The 22,410-nt window shown below is 37.1% G+C and overlaps 1 protein-coding gene across 4 annotated transcripts in view; it reads left to right on the top strand.

Moving 5' to 3' along the window:
• The window catches only part of LOC150087771 (large proline-rich protein BAG6), a 321,988-nt gene that overhangs the window by 215,756 nt on the left and 83,822 nt on the right, over positions 1-22,410 (top strand). For 3 of the 4 annotated variants that reach the window (XM_090369196.1, XM_090369194.1, XM_090369193.1), the window contains 3 exons: positions 232-493; positions 9,095-9,363; positions 16,410-16,524. In XM_090369196.1, the coding sequence (XP_090225322.1) occupies positions 232-493; positions 9,095-9,363; positions 16,410-16,524 (646 nt within the window). The remainder of the gene's footprint in view (positions 1-231; positions 494-9,094; positions 9,364-16,409; positions 16,525-22,410) is intronic. The other variant, XM_090369195.1, reaches the window with a different exon arrangement.

The following is a 22,410-nucleotide window of genomic DNA, read 5'->3' as shown; positions in this document are numbered from 1 at the left end:
GAAAAATTGCTATAAAAAGTGAACTGACTAATTTTTTTATCATCTTTGTTTTGTGATTAGGTTACAGACTTAATCCTCTCTCATCCATGGTTCTAATTAATGTGGTACATATCATGAAATTGTTGGAACTGCAGATAAAATTATTATTAATATTTTTATGTTTTTTAAAGTTGTAGTACATAATTTGATCTGCATCACCTGTAAATTTTTAAACTTAAATTTGACTTTCAGCCTGTATCCAGTACGGTGCACCTTCCTACTTCCACCACCACCACCACTGCATCTTCAGCAGCTACACCAACTAGTGGAATAAGCACTTCGTTTCCTAGTGCATCTTCTGTATTTGGTGGACAAAACCCAGTAGTATTCATGGAAGTAGGCCCTAGTACTATCACTATTGATAGTATATCTGCAGCTGTTGTGAATGGTATGTCAGAAGTCCATGAACCTTCTGTAACCTCTGCAACACCTTCTACTACAACTATTGCAAGTGGTAAGAATATGCTTCTAAATTTTTCTTTTAAACTTTTATGACTTTTTTATTTCGAGTAACAACTCTCACTGTTTTAACAATCCACTGTTTTATTTTGAGTAACAACCCTCAGCTATAAATAATTTAATTCTTTTAGTTAACAAAGACTTAACTTTGAAAAGCATGTAAATTTTTATAATCCAATTTTAAAATAATTTTACCTGTATCAGTTCTGGTTAAAAAAGTTTTCTTAGCTTTCTTTTGCTGTCTGAAAAACAAACAGGTGAAAAGATTTCCTGGGTTAATTAGAGATGAACATCTCTCCATTTCACAGAGATTGTCCAAAGGAGGAAATGTACTACTAAAGTCATATCTGGCTTCTCTGTCAGGGAATACTTTGGAGTAGTTAGAGAAAGAAAGGAGATGAATTGGAAATTATAGACCAATTAGCTTGTTGTCCTGCATCTACAAGTTGTTCACAAGGGTCATTAATAACAAATTAGAAAGAATACTTGATGAGAATCAACCAAAAGAGCAAGCTGACTTTAGGACAGGTTCTCAATTATGGATCACTTTCATGTATTATCGCAACTAATGGAAAAAGCAAATGAATATAAAACGACATTAATTTCATAACCCACAAATACCTGGCATTTGTGGGTTATGAAAAGGCATTTGATTCTATACAGCATAAGGCAATGTTTCGGGCACTGGAAAGACAAGGCATAGACATCGCATACATTATGATTTTGAAGAAAATATATGAAAACACTATCTCCTTTATTAGACTAGACAGTAGCAAATTTAAAATTGAGAAAGGAGTTGACAAAGAAACACAATATCTCTGAAGTTGTTTACTGCTGCCCTTGAAGAAACTTTCAGGAGATTGGACTGGTTGCAGAAAGGAGTCAATGTGAAAGGATAATCCTTAATCAGTTATGCAGAGTTAGTAAGGATTTCAGACTAAAGATGAATATGACTAAAACAAAAGCAATGATGAACAAGTATGCCACAGGAAGGGATATAATCATTGAAGGAGCAGAAATTAGAAAAGGTGGAGTCATATACTTCATGGACAAGTCATCAGCCATAATAATGATGAATGGTTGGAAGTCAAGAGAAGACTAAATTTTGGATTGAGAGCATTCAGGAAATATAGTCACATACTGAGGAGCAATATTCCAATTTGTCTGAAATGTAAAATAATGAACAATGTATACTCCCCACCATGATTTATGGAAGTGAAACTTGGGCACCCTCCAAAAGAATTGAAGAGAAGCTGAAAACTACACAGTGAAGAATGGAATGAATTATATTAGGAATCAGACAACAGTCTGATTCCTAATATAAAAAAGAACATTCTTATCAAAACTAAAGAATTGAAATGGACTTGTGCAGGACACATAGCTCAAAGACATGATGACATGTGGACTAAGAAAATAACAGAATGGTACCCAAAAGGAGCTAAAAGAAAACCTGGAAGACAGCAATGGAGATGGACAGATCAAATTCAAAAGTTTGTGAGGATGGCCATTTATTGCACAAAACAGAAGGAACTGGAAAGTTGCTAGAGAGGCCTTCATCCTGCAGTAGATTAAAAATGGTTGATGATGATTAATAATAGCAAAAGTTATGTTCATTTGATTTTTATTTTTACATAATAAACACACTAATTTCATTCTGGCCACTTAATTGCACTGTTATTTTCCTACATGTGAAGGGACTGATAATCTGGGAGTGGAAAACAAGTAACTTATAATATCCTCCTTCCTCATGATCTGTAGTGAAAGCCCAAAGTGGTCAGTTACTTATAGAAACAAGCTCATTCAAAAGACACTGGATATACGTAGAACCTATTACTTTTTCCTAATCATCCACTGTACAGCAGACAGACTATTTGCAAAAACCTCTGCCTTTTTATATAAAAAGGATTATCAGCTTCCTGGATTCCCCAAAAACTATAAAATGGTTACAATGCAGAGATATACTGCAGAAACTTCATCTTCAAGCACTCAGGAATGAACATGGTGTTCTTTGGAGTAACATGCATTAAAGGAATAGAATTAGTTGTAGTGCTTTTATGTTAGATAAAATTGGAAACATTGTTGACAACCATGTATCCCAGGCACAAAAGGGATTAGAACCTATGGTACTTAATAGTGTGCATTGGTTGAAGGTTGAGAAGACAGAATGTATTTTTTGACATTAGACTCAAATTTCTATAGACGGTAATTTTCAGGAAATATGAAGGAAGGTTTTTCCCAAAAAAAAAAAAAAAAAAAGTTTTGAAGAGATCAATGAGGAGTAAGAAAAGTTGTTTCTATGAGTTTGAAGTTGAACAGTAAAAAGGATGCTAAATGGCTGTGGCACATGTTCAGATTAGTTTGGTAGATGGATGGGAGAATTATGCAAGCCAGAAGACCAGTGTCCATGGAAGTATCTATAGAAAAGGCCTGCAGCAGAAATAGAACATCTGTGAGACAGAGTGGAGAGACTTTGTAAGAGATGGGTCATTAATTAATGTGATTGCCATTTTTTGAATAGATTTCGAAGCCCGAGAGAGGTTTTGGGTGCACCTGAGATGGGGAGCAATATTCTGTAGTAGGGCAGATTTAAGATTTGTATGAAGTGAGTTGTTTATAGAAGAAAAGTAACACCAAGAATGAAAGAGAGAACCCAGTTTTTTTAGATGCAGAGGAAGCAGTATTCATGATGTGACTTATGCTAAGAGACATTAGAAGTCAGAGTAATCCCAAATAGAGCTTTGAATCTCCCTGTGCTCTCACCCATGGAGGTAACTTATTCTATTAATCAAAAACTCTGGCTAAAAGCAAACTTCTTGTAATTCAGTCTAAATTTCTTCTTCCATAATTTGCATTTATGGCCCAAATTTCTGGAATCATTCATGACAGTGAATATTTCACCCACAAATTTAAGTAAAAACCAAAAGAAAGTTTACATAAACTGCATCATTTGGCATTGTGAATCCCTTCATAATGATTGTTCACTTTAGCTTCTTATTCAAGGCGAATGAATAGAGAAACTAGTTGTGAAGAGAATTCATATAATGTATTTTATAAATATACAAACTTTCATTTGCTTTTTATTTATATGGCTGTGTACAATAAGATGCATAATGCACTAACAGTATACATTAGTTATGCAATTACCATAGCTTAAAGTTTTTGTTCTGAATTATGCAAAACTTTATACTTCTTTTTTCATTGCTCATTGTTGAATTAAGTCACAACTGGATTGCCAGTTCTTTCTTCTGTGGTGCCTATTCACCCACCAGAGGAGACAACACTACAAAACTGTGCTGCTTGGGTGGTTGCACTTGTCCAATAATAAGTAACAGTATACTTCTCCTTCAGGCAAAATGCTTCTTTTCAAGGTGCATGAACAAGGAATCTCATTGTGATGAGGTTCACAGTACGAGATGTTGTAAAATGATTGTTTGATTTTTATGTATACTGATGATTAATGCAGTAACAGTACAATAGTTGGTAATCACTTATTCAGTAAACAAGGCATAACAATCAGTAATGCAAGCAGGCTGCTAGGAGAGCTCATGGGATTCTATCAAATACACAGGAATATTGCCTGAAGGGATGATTATCCCATTGTACACTGGGCAACGTGATGCTGTCACCCCAATCTCTAGTGAACGAACCCACTGCTTGGCAGGTATATATGTACACTTCATCACTGCATTCACATAGACAGTAATATCAGTGTAGATAAATTCATGAGTTAACTGACTTTGAAAGAGGGATAATAGTGGGTGCCCAATGCATGGGTCACTCTATCACGGAGGTGGTACAGAAATTGCACTATCCCCATTCGACAGTATCAAGAGTGTATCAAGAATACGCCATTTCCGGAATAAAATCTCATTGTGGACGGTGCTGCTGGCAGAGAAAGGTGGTGGGTGAATGTGGCCGTCGATGTCTGTCTTCCATTGTGTCAGCCAACTGGAGAACAGCAGTGGCACAAAACTCCTGCCTTCAATGAGGAAGGTGCCAGAAACTTCTCCACCAAGATCATCAGGTGATCATTAGCTGCAATAGGTTATGGGAGCTGCCAACTCACCAGAGTCCTATTGCTAACAACACAACACAGGACTCTACACCTCAACTGGGCGAAAGAATATTGGCACTGGACTTTGGATGACTAGAGACAGGTCTACTGGTCCAATGAGTCCCATTTCCAGTTATTTCGAGCAGACAGGAAGGGGATGCGTATCTGGCAGAAATCCCATGAAGCTATGCACCTGTCATGTCAACAAGGGATTGTTCAGGCAGGTGGACAGTCGGTAATGGTCTAGGGCGTGTTCAACTGGTGCATGTTGGTACCTCTAGTACGTCTACGGCGCCTCCATAGCCAGGTGGGAAGGAGCAGCAGTGCGTAGCACACGCTTCTTGATTAGACCGGGGTTCGAGCCCGTCGCCACCAAATACGGAGGATGCGGAAAGGTCAGGGAATGACCACCGCATATCCCGGAGCAATATGGCCTTAGTTGCTAAAGCTCCTAAAAATCAAACAACAAACAAACTAGTACATCTAGATGCATCTCTGAATAGTCCAGGTTACGTGTACATCTTGCAGACCAGCTACATCCCTTCGTGGTCATCATGCACCCACAGAGCCGTGGTGACTAGAATATGGTTCGAAGAGCATTTCACAGATTTCACCACTGTGGAATGGCCTCCCCGTTCACCCTGTGGTAAACCTTGTGGAGCATCTTTGGGATGCTGTGGAAAGGTCCGTTCAAACTTCGAATTCTCCACCCAGGAATGCAACAGAATTATGGACAGCAGTGTAGCAAGCATGGATGGAAATACCTGTAGAACGCTTTCCTGAACTATTGCCTTATACACTGAGTGGACAGAAATCATGGGATACCTACCTAGTAATGAGTAGGCCCACCTTTTGCCCGGATAAGGGCAGTCACACGGCGAGGCATTGAGTCCACTAGTTCAGGACTCAATGCCTCGCCGTGTGACTGCCCTTATCCGGGCGAAAGGTGGGCCTACTCGTTACTAGGTAGATATCCCATGATTTCTGTCCACTCAGTGTATAAGGCAATGGTTAAGCTGCATCTTGAGCCTTCTGTAACCTCCGCAACACCTTCTACTACAACTATTGCAAGTGGTAAGAATATGCTTCTAAATTTTTCTTTTAAACTTTTGTGACTTTTTTATTTCGAGTAACAACTCTCACTGTTTTAACCCTCACTTAACAATCCACTGTTTTATTTTGAGTAGCAACCCTCAGCTATAAATAACTTAATTCTTTTAGTTAACAAAGACTTTGGTGAGAAGAGCAACAAGATTAGATGTGGGTTGAGTAAACTAAATGCTAATGGCATCCTTATTTGTTCTTGGATTACACACACCTACCTACTCAAGGAGATATAAATTTAAATTGGGAAAGGATGGTTGTAGGATAAATGTGCAGAAATTTTATTTCAGCCAAAGGATGATTTATTTTTGGAATGATAGTCTGCTCTATTAATCTGATGTTATGGACGCGAGTAGTTTGAATAAATTTAAAGGATTAGACAAATATGGAAGAGGGTGGATAACTTTTTTTTTTTGCTGCTGCTGTATAAGCTTGTTTCCTTGCATTATTTTGCCATTATTAATACTAACTTTGAACAGGCAGTGTTACAATCTCAAGCATATGATTTACATCACAGAATAGTTTAGGGCTGAAGCCTCAGGTTATGTAGGGAGTTAACTAGCATACAAGTTAGTGCAATTGCATCATTTCTGTACATAGCCAACTACTTAAGCAGTTATAAATTGGCATCATTAAGTATATCTCATATTGTGAATACCTTCACGAGTTGTCATGATATTGCACTACCTCGAATAAGTAATGCTTCACCATAGGAGAAGACTATTGTTACTTATTCTTGGCGGATAACATTAACTATACGTCACCGTTTCTGAGCTTATTGGCTCCTCATCAGTGGGTGGGCAGGTACCCCGGTGTTGTAATGGTGACAACCCATTTGGAAAGTATAACTCCACAATACGAGAGATGCCTGATGGTGAGGAGTAATTTAGATTACAGAATAGTTTAGGGCTGATGCCTCAGGTTACGTAGTGACTTAACTAGCGTACAAGTTAGTGCAATTGCATCATTTCTGTACATAGCCAACTACTATGGCATCATTATTTCAATCAAAGCGAAACACTGTTTTGATTACCCTTGAAATGTAAAGAAGATTGGATCTCGCCATGATGTTCATCATAACCTCAAAAGTCATCAATCATACTGCATGATGGAAGAGATGTGGAAGGGTTGACCGGAACTTACCTCTGGAGACTAAACACGGGTTCCACCACTTCAAGCCTCCAATAAGCAAAGTGGTGGTATTGCACCGGTTGATGAGTCATCTACCACCTAGTACTGCCTGGTAACACAGAGAGGAGTCATTCCTCCATGTGGTGTCAGCGCCACGCCTAGACTCCTGCTTACATTGGTTCACACCTGGGTGGTCACCCACCGGTGCTTGTGCATGGAGGTTATACCCAGGATTACTAACAGTCCCACCATTGTGAAGGTGCAAGCAGAGGATTTGGCTGCCACAGACTGTCCGGACTCCTCTGAAATTGGGTCCACTTGACTTGAGTGTCACCTGAATATCAGTTCCATCAGCGTTTTAGCTTCCCAGATAGCAAGTACAGCTTGTCTGGCATATCTGAGAGAATGTCTGTGACAACCTCAAGGACCTCTTTCATTAATTCCAAAATTTCCTGTAGTTCCCCTTTCTGCGTGGTTTTGTCTCTTTCCAACCTTAGCATTGAAGTCCCACATAATGATAGATCAGTGGGTTTTCTGTTCATCCAGAAGACTCAATTTCGGTGTACATTTCTTCAACCTCTTCATATTCGTGGCTCAATGTTGGTGCATAAATCATCATAACCTTTAGCTTGTACCTCTTAGAAATCCTGAGTATTAGTCTTGACACCCTTGGTGATGCACTTTTGAATTCCAAAATGTTTTTTATGTCTTTATGGATCAGAAGGCCAACTCCACCTTTGCTTCTTTCACTGTTTCCATTGGTGTACAGCAGATTTTCACTTGATAAACGTGATAAAAGGTGATTCATTTCTTCTTCTTGTTTCAGTCAAACCAATGATATTCCAATTCACATTTTCTAATTCCTTTTCTAGCTCTAATATCCTGTCTTCACTGATGAGCGATCTTACTTTGTAACTGTCTAAGTTTAGTTTCCGTGCATGGTATCCTGGTCGTACCCAGAGATTCTTAGCACCCTCTGCTTCCACTCTGATCCTCTCGCTGCTGTAAGAGGGGGGAGTGAAAGCCGCTGGGGACTGAGGGCCATTTGTTTCGTCGTGCTGTCGTGTGCTGGAGGATTTGGTCTTTTCCTCTTCACACTGACCAGGTGTCTTGAAGAGAACCAATCTACTCGTTCGTTGCCACCTAAGTGACGTAACAGGGCTTACCATCGAGAAGGTGTGCATGAATGGATTTTAGGGAGGCAGGCCAACCAGACTTCTAAGTCTTCTGTAATAGATATTGGATCCATCAGTGTTTTATACTGAGTGTCTGATAACAGACAGAATACCTGTTTCTCTCTAAGTCCCTTTATGAATGTATATGAATGTATACTCTGAATATTAATTCAGTTTATTAGCAATCTGTGTAGGATCATCAGTAGTTAACCTTTCACATCCAGTGTTTTTATGGGATTCATCCTTTTCCTTCTAGTGTTAACATATGGAAATCATTCTTTTCTAATTTTCTTTATGCTTTTAGCCATAGAGGGCATAATGTGCCTTAATTACCCCCCCCCCCTCCCAAGTATCTTGATTAGAATAGTCTGTACTTACCGTAGGAACCTAATCTCCCAACAATATACAATCCTCCCCTGAATTATTCTTTGCCACTAAGGACATCAGTTCTTTATGTAATCCATTTTATACTTTGAGCAATCCCTTTCTGTTTATATGAATGCTTAGTGGTCTCTTCAGTTACCTCTCGGAACACTTCTCGTGTGTCATTTACACTCAATCTTCTCATTCTGATGAAGCTTTAGAAATGCTCCTGATAGTTTAAACAGCAGTACCATCATTATAAACAAAATATTTCAGAAGAAGACACTATCTATAATACTATTTCTCTTAAAGAAATCATAATTAGTTGATGTCCAATAGACAATCCAAACAAATCTACAGACAGCAAAATCCTGGGTAAGCAAATGTTTGAAAGCATACTGTACTGGCAAACATTCTTGTGGCCATATTTTAATATAAAATGTGCATGGTGCCAGTGAAATTTAATTTGCAGTGCAGTATGCTCTTTAATGAACCTCTTGCTTTTCCCAATACAAGCTCCTGTTTTTGACAAAAAAACCTGTTTTCTTCCTGCTTTTTCTCAAAAGTCAGAAGTTGGCAGCTATGAACATTGATAACATATATGCAGTGTAAATTCACTGTGTTTTAAATTGGTATACCATACCTTTAATGTAAATAACTGTCGATGGATTTTGTTGTTTTTAATTTAGTTATTTGTGTAAACATGCTCTTTTCATATGCAATGAGAAATTTAAATTAGTACTAACTTAACTGTTGTGCATTTTTTCAGCAAGCACCAGTAATAGTCAGTCACAGTCAGGTACTGAATCTCAGGCTGAGTCACAGCAAGATACTAGTACGCCACTCTCTGGTTTTTCAATACCACCTCATTCAGGTGGAGGGCCTATTCCATTACGTAATTTTGGCCCTGTACCATTAACATTACCAAGTGTTGGAAACTTGCATTGTTTCGATCCTTGCCTGCAATGTAACTCTCGTTGGAGTGTAGATCCCAATACAAGGAGAAGATTGAGAAGAACTAGAACTGCTGGTACACGGGTAGGTATAATGCTTTTTTTTAGCTCCACTGATCCTTTATTGTTTCTTTTATACCTGATGTAAGGAGTGTACAACCTTAAATTACATCTTGGTATATTACTAGATAAACTGCAGGCACTGGAGAAATGGGTAGATACTTTAGAGACAAAAGTGGGGACTTGTTAAGGAAGGAAGTATATATTAAGGTGTATACTGCATCAAGAGGATTTAGTTTTGTTGGGAGATTACACTGTCAGATAACATTTTTTGTTATAAGGATAAATTATCTACAACCAGGATGTGGTTACTGGGAGCAATAAACTTATGATGTAACACACAGATTATTGGCTTTTAAGGAGGATAAAGAGAGCATTTTATTCCTGTGGCAACCAATGATATTGTGTACAAAAAAAGACAATTTTTTAAATAAATATAAGTCCATGAAAAAATGCTGCAATAGGAGGAACTATATGTTGAAATCCTTGCGGATTAACTTGAGACTTGGGGTGGACTTGCTAGTACTTCTGCATCCTTGCATTATGGGTATATTCTATTTAATTTTCAATTTAATGCTATATTTATTTTCATTAACAAATTGATCATTAATCAAGATCTGCTAGTTGCTACTGCAAAATAGAGATTTGCAATCATAGCATTGTTATCTGTAATTATTTAATTGTTATATGGTGCAAAGCTAATTAACAGTTTTGTTGTATTTCTTTGATGTTTTTGGTAATATATTGTAAAATTTTTATGTTTTAGTAAGATATAAGATTTTTATCAGTGTGGTCCATACTTGTATGCAGAAGAATCTATTTTCTAGAGGTGGAATACATTCGAACAAATATGGTGTAAAGATCTTTGCCATTGTCATTGAGGATATCTTAAGGGTTCAGGGAAACTGCCAACTGGGGGTGGGGACAGGGAAAAATATAAGCACATGCTTATCTGATGATATGGGTTAAAGTAATGCTTGCATGCACGCATCACATAAGTTCTTGTTTGTTGCTATTATAGCTTATGTTGGCAAGATGTGCTGAGAGGGTAGCAGTGTTTCAAATGAGTGGGAATTTAATCTTGGTGTTCATTTCAAAATAAATACCAGAATTAAATAACTTAAGTTGTGACCGAACGATTTCCAAAAAGCGATTTACAGTTCTTTTACATTAGGGTAGTAAACTATACAAGTATAATATAGTAAATACTTCCATCTGCGGTAATGTCAGCAGTGGTTTAATAAAATGAGTGAATTTGAATTCTTGGAATCAAAATCTTCTGCATGATGAGAGCCTTTATATGTAAAGGAATAAGTGGGCAAGTGCAAATGTCTTATTATGAGCAATTTCAATTTGTTTCTAATTGATTGGAGTGGGAGGGGGAACTACTCACCATGTGTAACAATTTTTAAATCAACTACATGATTGTTACTTAAAACATATTAAGCGAAAGTACCAGGGGCAAGAAAATTTTTCTCTAGAACTTTCCATTGCTAAAGGCAGAAGATTGAGTTTTAATTTAAAAAAGGAGACTGTGATAGCTAATGTGCTATGCAACCTCTATCAACTGGGGTAAAGTACAAGAAGGACATTTAAAATTATGGAATATCTTTAAAACAGTAGTTGCACAAGTCAGTACTTACTTCAGCAGTACATATACAGTCAGTCCTCGTATAGCACGATAGTTGTGTTCCTAGAAACCCTCGTGCAATATAAACAACAGGCCCAATGGGAAATATAGGGTTAGGTGCCGACCACCCAAGATTGAACACACATTTGTAACCAAAACATTACCAAACACAATAAATAATAGTAATAAAATACTTACGTATTTTATTAGGTAATGGTCGTAATAAAATACGTATTACCTAATAAAATATTGCTAATGCTTTTGCTTCTATTGTAAGCAAACTCATTTTTTGTTTGATTTTCTATCGAACCAGATTTTCCATCTCTTCATTTGTGTCTTAATCCATCCAACAGCCATTCCATCTCTTCTTTGTGTCTTAATCTAATGAATTTTAATTACACTTTGAGTTGTTCCTGCTATGAAAGTTGTTTTTATTTTCTCTGCATTCTTTGTAATTCTCGGCGTTGCCTCATTTAGGTATGTAGCACGTGCAATATCACATGGTCTTTCATTTTGCTCAAAGCGTTTCACAATTTCATATTTTTTCTCTATCGACAGAGGCGGACTGGCCATAATCCTTACCGGGGAAACCCCGGTGGGCCGGAGGCTGGTGTGATTTTGGCCATAAACCATAGTATGAGGCCACTACAAATTTTCCCGGGTAAGAATTTTTGACCCAGTCCACCTCTGTTTATCGATATTGCTTTTCTTTTTCTCTCTGAATCTGCAGTGTCTGCACCAGGACGCTTCCTTTTCACACCTTTTTAAGTATTTTACTCATTTTTAGGGAATAAAGCACAATTACAAAACGAGGAGGCACACTTGATACACATAAACAAAGCTGCACGCATGTAGCAACTGAATAAACAACACTGAAAAGGCAGAGATACACTAACACCTCAAGTTTTACTAAAGCACATTTCTGGGGGTTACTACCATAAAACAATAAAAACAATTTCCAGTTGCGTTTCTGCTAGTGGAATCTGTTATAAACTGGTAGTAAACTCGATCTAATTGCATTTGCGATTATACTGATAGCTGGAATTGTGTTGGTTTTTACGTTAATATGGTGAATTGTGTTTCCCCTTCATGGATATAAAAAAAGGAAAAAAACAAATACATTTTCAGAATCTTCTCTTCATTCCTATCGTGTTGCGTTCAGTTGAGGTGATTCCGCGTTCGACTGCCATTTCTTGTAAACACAAAGGCGAATCGTACATAAGCAGATTCGGTTTGTGTTATATAAGATATCGTTCCCCTGTTTATAAATCCTGTATGATTGAATTCGTGTAGTGTAAACACGTGTTATACGAGGACTGACTGTACTAAAATTGTAATGATACAGAAGCCATAAGTGCATAATATACTATTAAGGAAGTGTGGCATGAAGGAGATGCTGAGATGGATGAATAATGAGCTAGCCAGTTTATTAGAGTGGAAAAAGATGGCACGGGAAAGTTACAGAGCAGTGAAAAGTATGAAGACTATTACAGCTAAAAGTAGATCTATAATTGTGCCACAGAAAAGTTTAGGCTGGTGAAAGCTGTTTTGGAGAAATCACTGGCTAAGATAGCAAGAATGGGGACAAGAAATTTTTTCATGTATGCAAATACAAAGAGGAAAAGAATGAATTTGATTGGACCCTTCATAATGGCTATTAAGGTCCAATCAGATTTCAGACTCCTGATATATCACACAAAATCTGCATTAGATTTAATGGTATATTCTGTTATTTTTTTTAATTTTTAATTTAATGCTATATTTATTTTCATTAACAGATTGGTCATTAATCAAGTATGCTAGTTGCCACTGCAAAATAGAAATGTAGTATCATAGCATTGTTTTAGCATTATGTTTGATTATTTCATTGTACTTATGGTGCAAAACTAATTAATGGTTTTATTGTATTCTTTGACATTTTTAGTAAGATGTATTTTAGTATAATATTGTAAAATCTGAAAAAGATAACACAATTTGCTTTGTGTATTGTTCATAGAGGTGATTTTTCAGTTTCAAGTGGCAGGAAATGAAATTTAATCAGCCTTATGCAAAGAAATACACATAAGGACAGTATTCAGTGCAGAGAAAGAAATGCAAAAATAGAAGTAGCATTTTGTGAGTGATAATAATGCTATATGGTGCTGAATGTTTATTTGCATCTTTTGACACAGAACATGTGCATTGTTTAGAAAATGTTTCCCAATAGTGGAATAGCAACAAAATGTGGTTATAGAAGAACAAAAGATAGGGAAAAGAGACAGTAGTGAAATCTCTGAAAAATGGACCATTTTTCGATTACTATAGATGGCAGTAATCAAAGTGATTCCAAGCTATATTCCATTTTGGTGACCTTTCATGATAAATCATCAAATTTAAAGGCTCTTGGTGCCATAATTGGAAGATGGCCCTACAGATGCGTCTGGCATCTTCTATGCAACCAGAAAGCGCATGGGATTCTTTCAAAATACTATTTGGAACTTAGTGTTGATTATGTGCCTCTTATGGTAGGCCTAAAAATTGGAGTAGCAAGGATATTAAAAGAGGAGATTGAGCACTTGGTGGTAATAGGCTGTCTTCGTCATCTTATTAATTTGTGTCAAAAAAGTAGCTACTTGCATTCCTATGAAAGTGGATGAATATTTGGAGGATATTTATTACTATTTAGAAAGCAGTGTTAAAAGGAAATATAGATTTAAATAATTTGAACTGATGCATGCCATTTAAAAAAAAAAAAAAGATATTGAAGCATGTGTGTGTATTCACATTGGTTGCCTTTAGTTAAATGTGCAACTAGACTGATAGAACAGTGACAACCTTTGACAGGGCTAAAGAAGATGTTAGAAGTAGTGAGAAAAGCCACGTGAGCATTTTTCAGTTGCCAAACTAAAGAGTACAACAAGCACTCACTGGTGGGTTCTGCTGGCACATATCCAAAACTTCTTTTAGATCAGTTTATGATCTAAAAGTCAAAGGTCATTACTTCTGAATATGTTGAAGAATGTTATGTGAAAATTTTTTTATAAACAGTTTTAAAATCTCAGTTCCATTTTGGAAGTTGTTTAGCACAGACTAAACTGGAAGGATGATTCTTGCTTAGTCATAGGAATTTATACTGCCAAGGTCACAGACAATCTGAAACAAGAGGAGGAAGTTCAATTGTTTCTTCAGTGATGAAGTACTTTATTGCTGCATGTGATTACATGGTGCACAAGCTTCCATTGAAAAATATTCTTATAAATTCCAAGGTAGTGCAAATTTCATAATTGGAATGCATCATTTTCAAATTTTAAATATTTTGGACAAGTTTTCAGTAATCCTTTTTGTCATTAAAGGTGAAGAAATAGATGAAGCAATAGATGTTTTGCAGCACCATTTCTGTTAGTTTCAGTGTGAGAATCTACCAGATATTTATGAAAGAAGAAAGAAAGAAATGATATGCAATGATTCTTGGTCAGATAATTGAAGTGCAGAATCAGTCATTCTTGGCATTTTAATAATTTTTCAAAACAGTGTGATGCATTAGAGAATATTTAAACAGGTTAAAAAAAAACAAAAAAAAAAAAAAAAAAAAAAAAACCCCATCATGACCTCCGATCTCTTTCTAGGAAAGCCTTGAAAGACTTAAAGCCGAGTCTAAACAGTAGTGCATTGTTATAAGCAAAATTTTGTCTTAACATTTCTGAAGATGTGCTCTTAAAGTCTATCAGTATTTTTCTTGAAGTAACCATAATCAGTTGATGTTTAGCAGATAATCCAACAGAAAATCCTAGTGGGTGAATGTTTGAAAGCATTCTATACTAGTAATCAGTCCGGTGGCTGTATTTTAATGTGTATTTTGTCATTAAAATAATTCCTGTTTTTTTTTTTTTTTTTTTCCTTTTCATTTTTAACTGTTTTGGCTCAAAAATTCCATTTTCTTTCTGCTTATAGTGTTGCTTATCTCCAGATATTTTTAAAATTAAGTTGTCAACTTTTTTAATATAAGCATTTTTAAATTTATTTTTGTACCTTTTGTAACAGTTTTTGTCTTACTTGATTGAATATTTACTATTTTTGTGATATATACTGGACTTAACTTCCATGAAAGTTAAGATGGATTGTCAATAATTTAAAGCTGCTTGGTTTGAATTAGTTTTTTGTTTCTCTTTATAATAAGCAATAATATTTCCTCTATTTTTCATTTTATGTTTTGTTGGTGATTTAAAATGTGTTAGCCAAATTGCTAGCACATTTTAAATTGTGCCAGCAATTTTGGAGTGCAGGCAGTTCCCGACTTTGTTAATTCGTTCCTAGCATGCTCGTAAAGTGGGAATTTATTCCCATAGGCATAATGTTAAAAACAAGGGTTACGTTCTCAACAATGAAATTAGTTGAGCTAATTAGTTTGTTTAAACAATGATTGATTTACCAAAGAAATGAAAACAGCCTGTAAAATCAAGTAAATTATAATTTAAAGAAATTATTTATGACTTAACTTGTTGATCGTTAGTTTGTTGCACAAGGTGTGATCTTCAGAAATGCTTCAAGAGGCATTTGTTTCCAAGATAATCTTCTCTTTTTTTTAGAAATTTCACAATAGCATGCATAAGCATTTTTTAACAGCACGCACAAATTGCAACTAATTAATAAGATACACGCAAGTGAGATTGCAACTAACACAATTTGCAAGAAATAACAAGTTTATGAAGCTTAAAAAAAAAGAATGAAGAGAAGATGTTGAAAATTTATTTGTTTTTTGTACGATTGAAGATTGCAGTGAAAGGGAAACACACTTCACCCTAATAACGCAAAAACCCACACAATTCCAGCTATCAGTAGTTTCATAAATGTGCAAATTATTTTTGTTTTATGGTCGTGACTTTCAGAAATGAGCTTTAGAAAAATATCACAAAGCCTTTCAAAATTGGTTCTTATAACAGAACATATGATAATGATGAAAGTGTAGTGTGGTGATTTGAATTGGTAATTAATACAGTATACATTATAAAATGACCTTTTAGAGAGATAAATAGCTTAGTTATACAGTTAGTTAAAAATTTCAACTTCCAAGGTCTTGGAACGAATAACTAAAGAACAATGTGTTGTTGGGTTCTCATTACGATATTTTCACGATACGATGGTCTCTCTGGAATGGATTAATATCGTAAAGCGGGGTGCACTATATTCTATAGCTACGTGTGGTTTGAAAAGTGGGATTTATGAATGTTTGACATTCATTTTTTTCAATTAATCTTCATATTTTCAATTTTGTTGATACTTGGGGGAGGGGGGGAGACTTGTAAAGTGGGAACTGCCTGTACTAATAGCTGGTATTTGGTATTTTGGATAAAATAAAGCTGTTTTCTGAATGTCTCTAAGTAAACCATAATATTATGTTCCAGTAATAATAAAATATTAGTAATTTTGCAGTATAACATGTTAATTTGTATTCTCCTTTCTAGCAGAATATCTCTCAGCAAACTACAGTACCAGGTGCTCGGCAAGATGACACTCTACATCAAATGATAAGTGGAATAATGATGACATTGTTAAATCAGCCTCATCTTCATATGCAAGGTAATTTCAAATAATATCGATAGTAAAACTTAAAAATTTTACATTAAGTAAAATACAGTAAGTGGAAAAACAGGGAACTTTGCAGACGCTGGATTTTGAAATATAATGGTTTTCAGCCAATAAACCAGTCTCAGGTTGATTATTAAGATTTGATTTATCAAAGAAAGTAAAAAAAAACACAAGGTACAAAAATATGGAATAATTTAGTTATTCAAAAACATGTTTTCTTATTATACAGGGTGATTCACTACCAGTGCGACAAACTTGCAGGAGGTGTAGGGGGCACAAAGACGAATCGGAATCACATAGCATTGCAGGGTCCGAAATGCATTCGTCATGCGGTAGAGGACGTTGAACGGGAGGTCGCGTGAACAGCGATCCCGCTGGAAGTAAGCATTTGCGAACCGGTTCCTGAGGTAGTAGGATGGACGAGTATTCAAATGTTGAACTGGCTGACATGTACCTCACGTGTGGAGCTGCGGACTGTAACGGGCGCGCCACTCTGCGTTTGTACCAGGAACGTTTCCCGCACAGGCGTGCTCCTCATCATACGATTTTCGCACGTGTGCACAGAAGGTTATGTGAGACTGGTTGTTTCACGAGAGGTACCATGAATCGAGAGCGAATGACGAGGACGCCAGACAATGAGGAGAATGTCCTACGTCTTGCAGAAGGCAATCTGAGTATGAGTACTCGAGCAATAGGCCAACGATTGGGTATTTCCCAATCCATTGTATGGAGGATACTGTCAATAAACCAAATGAGTTCATACCATCTGCAACGCATCCAATCATTGGAGCTTACAGATTATCCACTCCGGAGGACTTTTGCTACTTGGTTTCTTCAAAAGAAACGGTTCGCAAATGCTGACTTCCAGCGGGATTGCTGTTCACGCGACCTCCCGTTCAACGTTCTCTACCGCATGACAAAGGCATTTTGCACCCTGCAATGCTATGCGATTCCGATTCGTCTTTGTGCCCCCTACACCTCCTGCAAGTTTGTCGCACTGGTAGTGAATCACCCTCTATATTCCTTTAGTCATTGAGTTAGGGGGAAAAAATCTAAAATACAATTACTTATACAGTGTATATGAAATTTATAGTAGACTGTCGAAATAATGGCACATTGAGATCGGATGTTTACATACAGTGCAGATGTCTTGCAGTGCTAAGTTTGCCACTTTAGAAGTGAATTCTGTACTGATATCAGGGATTATACTGCTGTTTTACATTTAATTTAAATTAAAAACCTGCTTGCTATGGCTCCTAAAGTTAATAAATCTCATACAGAGAAGAAAAGGATAACATTAAAGTTTAGTGGCAGACTTGATACAATAATATAACAGATGTAAGTAGGGGAGTGTATTAATGGCAGAATATAACATTGGATTGTCAACATGTTTGCGTGTTTTATGTGTGCAGTTAATAAAATTGCATTCTTAATCTCTCTATTTCTTATTTTTCTGCATATTAAAAATAAAACTTTCAAGATAGAAAAATTGAAATAACGGCATCTTCTATCCCTGAAGGTGCCGTTATTCTGAAAGTTTACTGTATTTATAACTCTTTTCCGATACACACAAATTTTAGAGGTAAACTTCCCAATTACCATACTGCTGCCAATTGCAGCAGTAAATGACCTTATGATAGTCGTAAAGTTCAGCCTTTTTCGTTCATCATACATTGCATTTGCATGTTCAGTGGAATATCCAGCAATTATTTTACTGTTATAAACATGCTCTTCTCCTCTCTGTGCCTGACTACAGTGTTTCTCAGCACCAACTTTCAGAATACCTTACTAAAATGTACGATGGGTGAAACCTCCAGTACTTAAATCCGTCTTTTATCATGCATAATTTTTGTAAAAATTTTCATTAGATCAAAACATTATGGCCAACCCCAAGTTTTAGCAATCAGCCATTTCTCTCCACCTGGTGGCACATGTCACAGGTGATAACTTTGTTTCATACAAAGTACTTGATTGATCGACATAAGTATGGGACTAGATCTGATGGGTGGACTGCATGATTAGCAGTATTACAGAAACTGCGAATTTTGTGGGCAGATTGCAGAGTGCTGTAGTGTGTTCCAAGAGTGGACAGAGTAGCAGTTGCTGGGTCAACTGTGGGCACACTGCCTAATTGTTGATCATGGTGAATGTAGGCTATCCTAACTTTGGGGGAGCTGATAGACGAACAATGGAACAGCTGACCATGGTCTTTAACCAGAGGATGGCCAGCAGCGTTTCTAAGGCTGCACTTCAATGAACTTCCCTCTATATGGACCACAAGAGTAAATGCATGAAGGTACCTATGCTTACGGCCACTCATCACCAAAAATACCTCAAGTTTGCCTCTGAATGGCATCACTGGACCATTTCTGACTGAAAAAAAAGTTTCTTTTTCCAATGAGCCACATTTTCCACCATCTTCTCAGATCCGGTCAGGATCTGGGAAGATGGTCACCATAGTCAACCCTTCCCCATCTATTCCATCATGCAGTATGACTGATGACTTTTGAGGTTATGATGAACATCATGGCGAGGTCCAATCTTCCTTACATTTCGAGGGTACAGCTCTAAAACGGTGTTCGCAGGGCCAGCCGCTAGTTAGTACATTGGACCAAACCTATTGGTAACTCTTTAGGAGGCTTCCGAATCTTGCTACCTCTACTCTGCCAGATAGTGACTGGAGTGAGTTTGTGTGTATGTGGGGGCATTGTCGAGGCCACATTATGTCAAGGATCTGGGTATATTCTTACCTTGTGTACGCCATATCCAAAAATTTCATTACTTCATACAGCATGTCCCTCCCCACTTTTTCTTACTATTGAATATACCAGGAATTGTCAAACTAATAGAGTAAGCTTATCTGCAAAAATGTCTAAACCTCCCAAACACTTCCTAGTTCATTTAACAAATATATGTGGTCTCAATTCTGATATCAACCATTTCCATTTCCACTTGCGGTCTGGCAAACCCTGTTTACTTTTTATGACAGAATCTCAGTTATCAGTTGATTCAACTACTACTCATCTCAGTTGCCCAAATTATTCGCTGTATGATTCCTTTCGCCCCAAAGGTGGTACTTGTGCATATGTCTGTTCCAATATTCCCTGTCATAGACTTGTCAATTTGGAATCTCCTCTTTTTGATCTCTCTGGCTTGAAACCTCTCTCTACCTCATTATATCAAATTCATCTGTTGTCTCTACCGTTCTCCCAACTCCAGTAATCACTTGGAGCTCTTTGACTTCCTCTCTTTCCAACTTGACTTTCTCCAGTCCAACTTTCCTAACAGTGAGATAAATTTCCTTGGTGATTTTAATGTTCATAACTCCAGCTGGCTTCCGTTTTCTAGTCACACCGACCCAGCTGGTCGAGATGCTGAGGCTTTTGCAATTACTAATGCCCTTGCACAGATTGATCATTTACCTACAAGAATACGGGACAGTCCCAACCATACAGCCAACCGGTTGATCTTTTTCTCACAAACAACCCTTCTAAATACACGGTTGAAGTGAGTGGTCCTTTAGTCACCTCAGATCAAAACTTGGTGTTGTCTCTTCTCCAATGGAGCCTTTATCTCTTGGCTATTCCCAACCCTGTATTGTTTGGCATTATAAGAATGAAAAATAGGATGACTTGACTTTTCAGAGATTCTTTTCCTTGGTTGGATTACTGTTTCAAAACTTCTGATGTCAACGTTTGCTCAGATCATATCAGTGAAATTATTCTTGTAGCAATGGAATCCTTTATTCCACACTCTACTCTAAAATCTCGTCCTTTATCTAAACCTTGGGTTTCCAATAAATATGCCTAGGCCGTTCAAGAGACGAACGTTGCATATTGTAATTGGCTTGTTTCCAATTCTTCAGTTTCATTTTCTGCTTACACCAAAGCTCACAACAATTGTAAAGCAGTTATTAATCGGTCCAAACTAGATTTTGAACTAGCTAAGAGTAGAAAACTTGCTGCCCTAAGTAATCGAGCATTCTGGTCTCTTGCCAAAGCTATTAGCCGCATGTTTTCTCCATCTCTGCTCCCACCTCTGTCAAAACCAGATGGTTCTGTTGTCACTCCAGCCAAGAGTAAAGCTGACCTGCTAGAATCCCATTTTTCTTCCAACTCATGTATTAATGATCTTGGTAAAAACACCTGCCACCATTCCCAACATGCTCCATTCAATGCCTCATGTGGTGCTCCATCAAAAGGATGTCAGAAGGATTTTGACGAATCTTATTGCTAAGAAAGCTCAAGGTTCTGATGGTATTTCTCCACTTGTTCTCAAAACCTGTGCTCCTGAACTTACTCCTATTCTTTGCCACCTTTTTTCACTTTCTTATTCCAAAGGTGTTTTTCCTTCTGCTTGGAAATTTGCTCATATCCAGCCAGTTCCTAAAAAGGGTGACAAATCCCTCCCATCCAATTATCGTCCCATTGCAATTACTTTTACTCTTTTTAAAATAATGGAGAAATCAATTTTAACTTGATTTACCTTTACCTTTTAACTTAAACTACCTAGAAACCTTCCGTCTGATCAATTATTGCCAGTATGGATTCCATCAGTGTCAATCCACTGGCTTATGTTACTCTTTTATGTACAAATTCAATGGAAAAGTTCGGTGAAACACAAGTAGTTGCTCTTGACATCTCAAAGGCTTTCGATTGTGTTTGGCATAAAGGTCTTCTAAACAAGCTTCCATCTTATGGTTTGCCAACTGTTTTTTGTAATTGGTTATCCAGTTTTTTCTCTGATCGCTCACTGAGGGTGATGGTAGATGGCTCTCTGTCTTCTAACTTCTCCACTAATGCTGGTGTACCCCAAGGTTCAATTTTTTTCCCCTACTCTTTTCCGCTTGTATATTAATAACTTTTTTTTCCATTGACTGGAAATGCCATCCATAGTTTTGCCGATGATAGCACACTGCATTCCACTTTCCATTTTGAGAAACCTTGCCCTGCTCAATCAGCTTCAACTTCTCGAATATCCACTATCAATTCCTTAAATGCTGATCTCCAGTTGGGACAAAGACAACTTAGTTGATTTCAATCCTTCTAAAACTCAGTCTTGTCTTATATCTCACAAAAAAGGATTGTTTTGCTCCTATGCTTATCTTTGGTGACACACTGATTTCTAGGCAAGATGATATATCTCTTTTGGGGATTAACCTGACCTCATCTCTCTTGGTACAGGCACATTACAAATATTGCTTCCTCTGCATCTAAAAAACTTGGTTTTCTCTTTTGCTCTGAGCATTACTTTTCCTCGAAAGAGCTGTTCACTCTTTACAAATCGCAAATATGCCCTACCATGGAATATTATTCCCACATCTGGGACAGTGCTCCCAAAACTCTCTCAGGCTTCTAGATTTCATTCAGAAGAGGGCCATTAGGTTAATTAATGACTTCTCTTTAACAGAGTCTCCACTCGCTGTCTCATAGATGTACTGTTTCTGCTGCATGCCTTTTCCACAGATACTTCCATGGGCACTGTTCTTCTGAATTGGCTTCTATAATTCCCGCTCCCTCTTTCAAAACAGTCCGAACACTTGCCATTACCAGCCAACATCCATTTACTGTCCAACTTCAAACTCAGAGAACCAACTTTTCATCTTCCTTGTTTATTCTTTCAACTGCCATTTTCTGGAACAATCTTCCTTCGTACATATTTCCTGAAAATTGCAGTCTACAGAAGTTCAAGTCTAATGTCAACAAATATCATCTTTCGTCTTCTCAACCTCCAACCCAAGCACTGTACTAAGTACTATAGGTTCTAATACCTCTCGTGTTTGGGGTTTTCATTAAAAAAAAAAAAAAAAAAAAATGGCAGAGGTGGGCTCCAGCAGGATAGTGTGCCCTGCCACATTGCTGATATTGTTGGAGAATG

The sequence above is a fragment of the Mastigoproctus giganteus genome, chromosome 3 (assembly GCF_048544385.1).
Source record: "Mastigoproctus giganteus isolate SK-2022 chromosome 3, ASM4854438v1, whole genome shotgun sequence".
Lineage (NCBI taxonomy): Eukaryota > Metazoa > Arthropoda > Arachnida > Uropygi > Thelyphonidae > Mastigoproctus > Mastigoproctus giganteus.
This window is presented reverse-complemented; position numbering and strand designations above follow the sequence as displayed.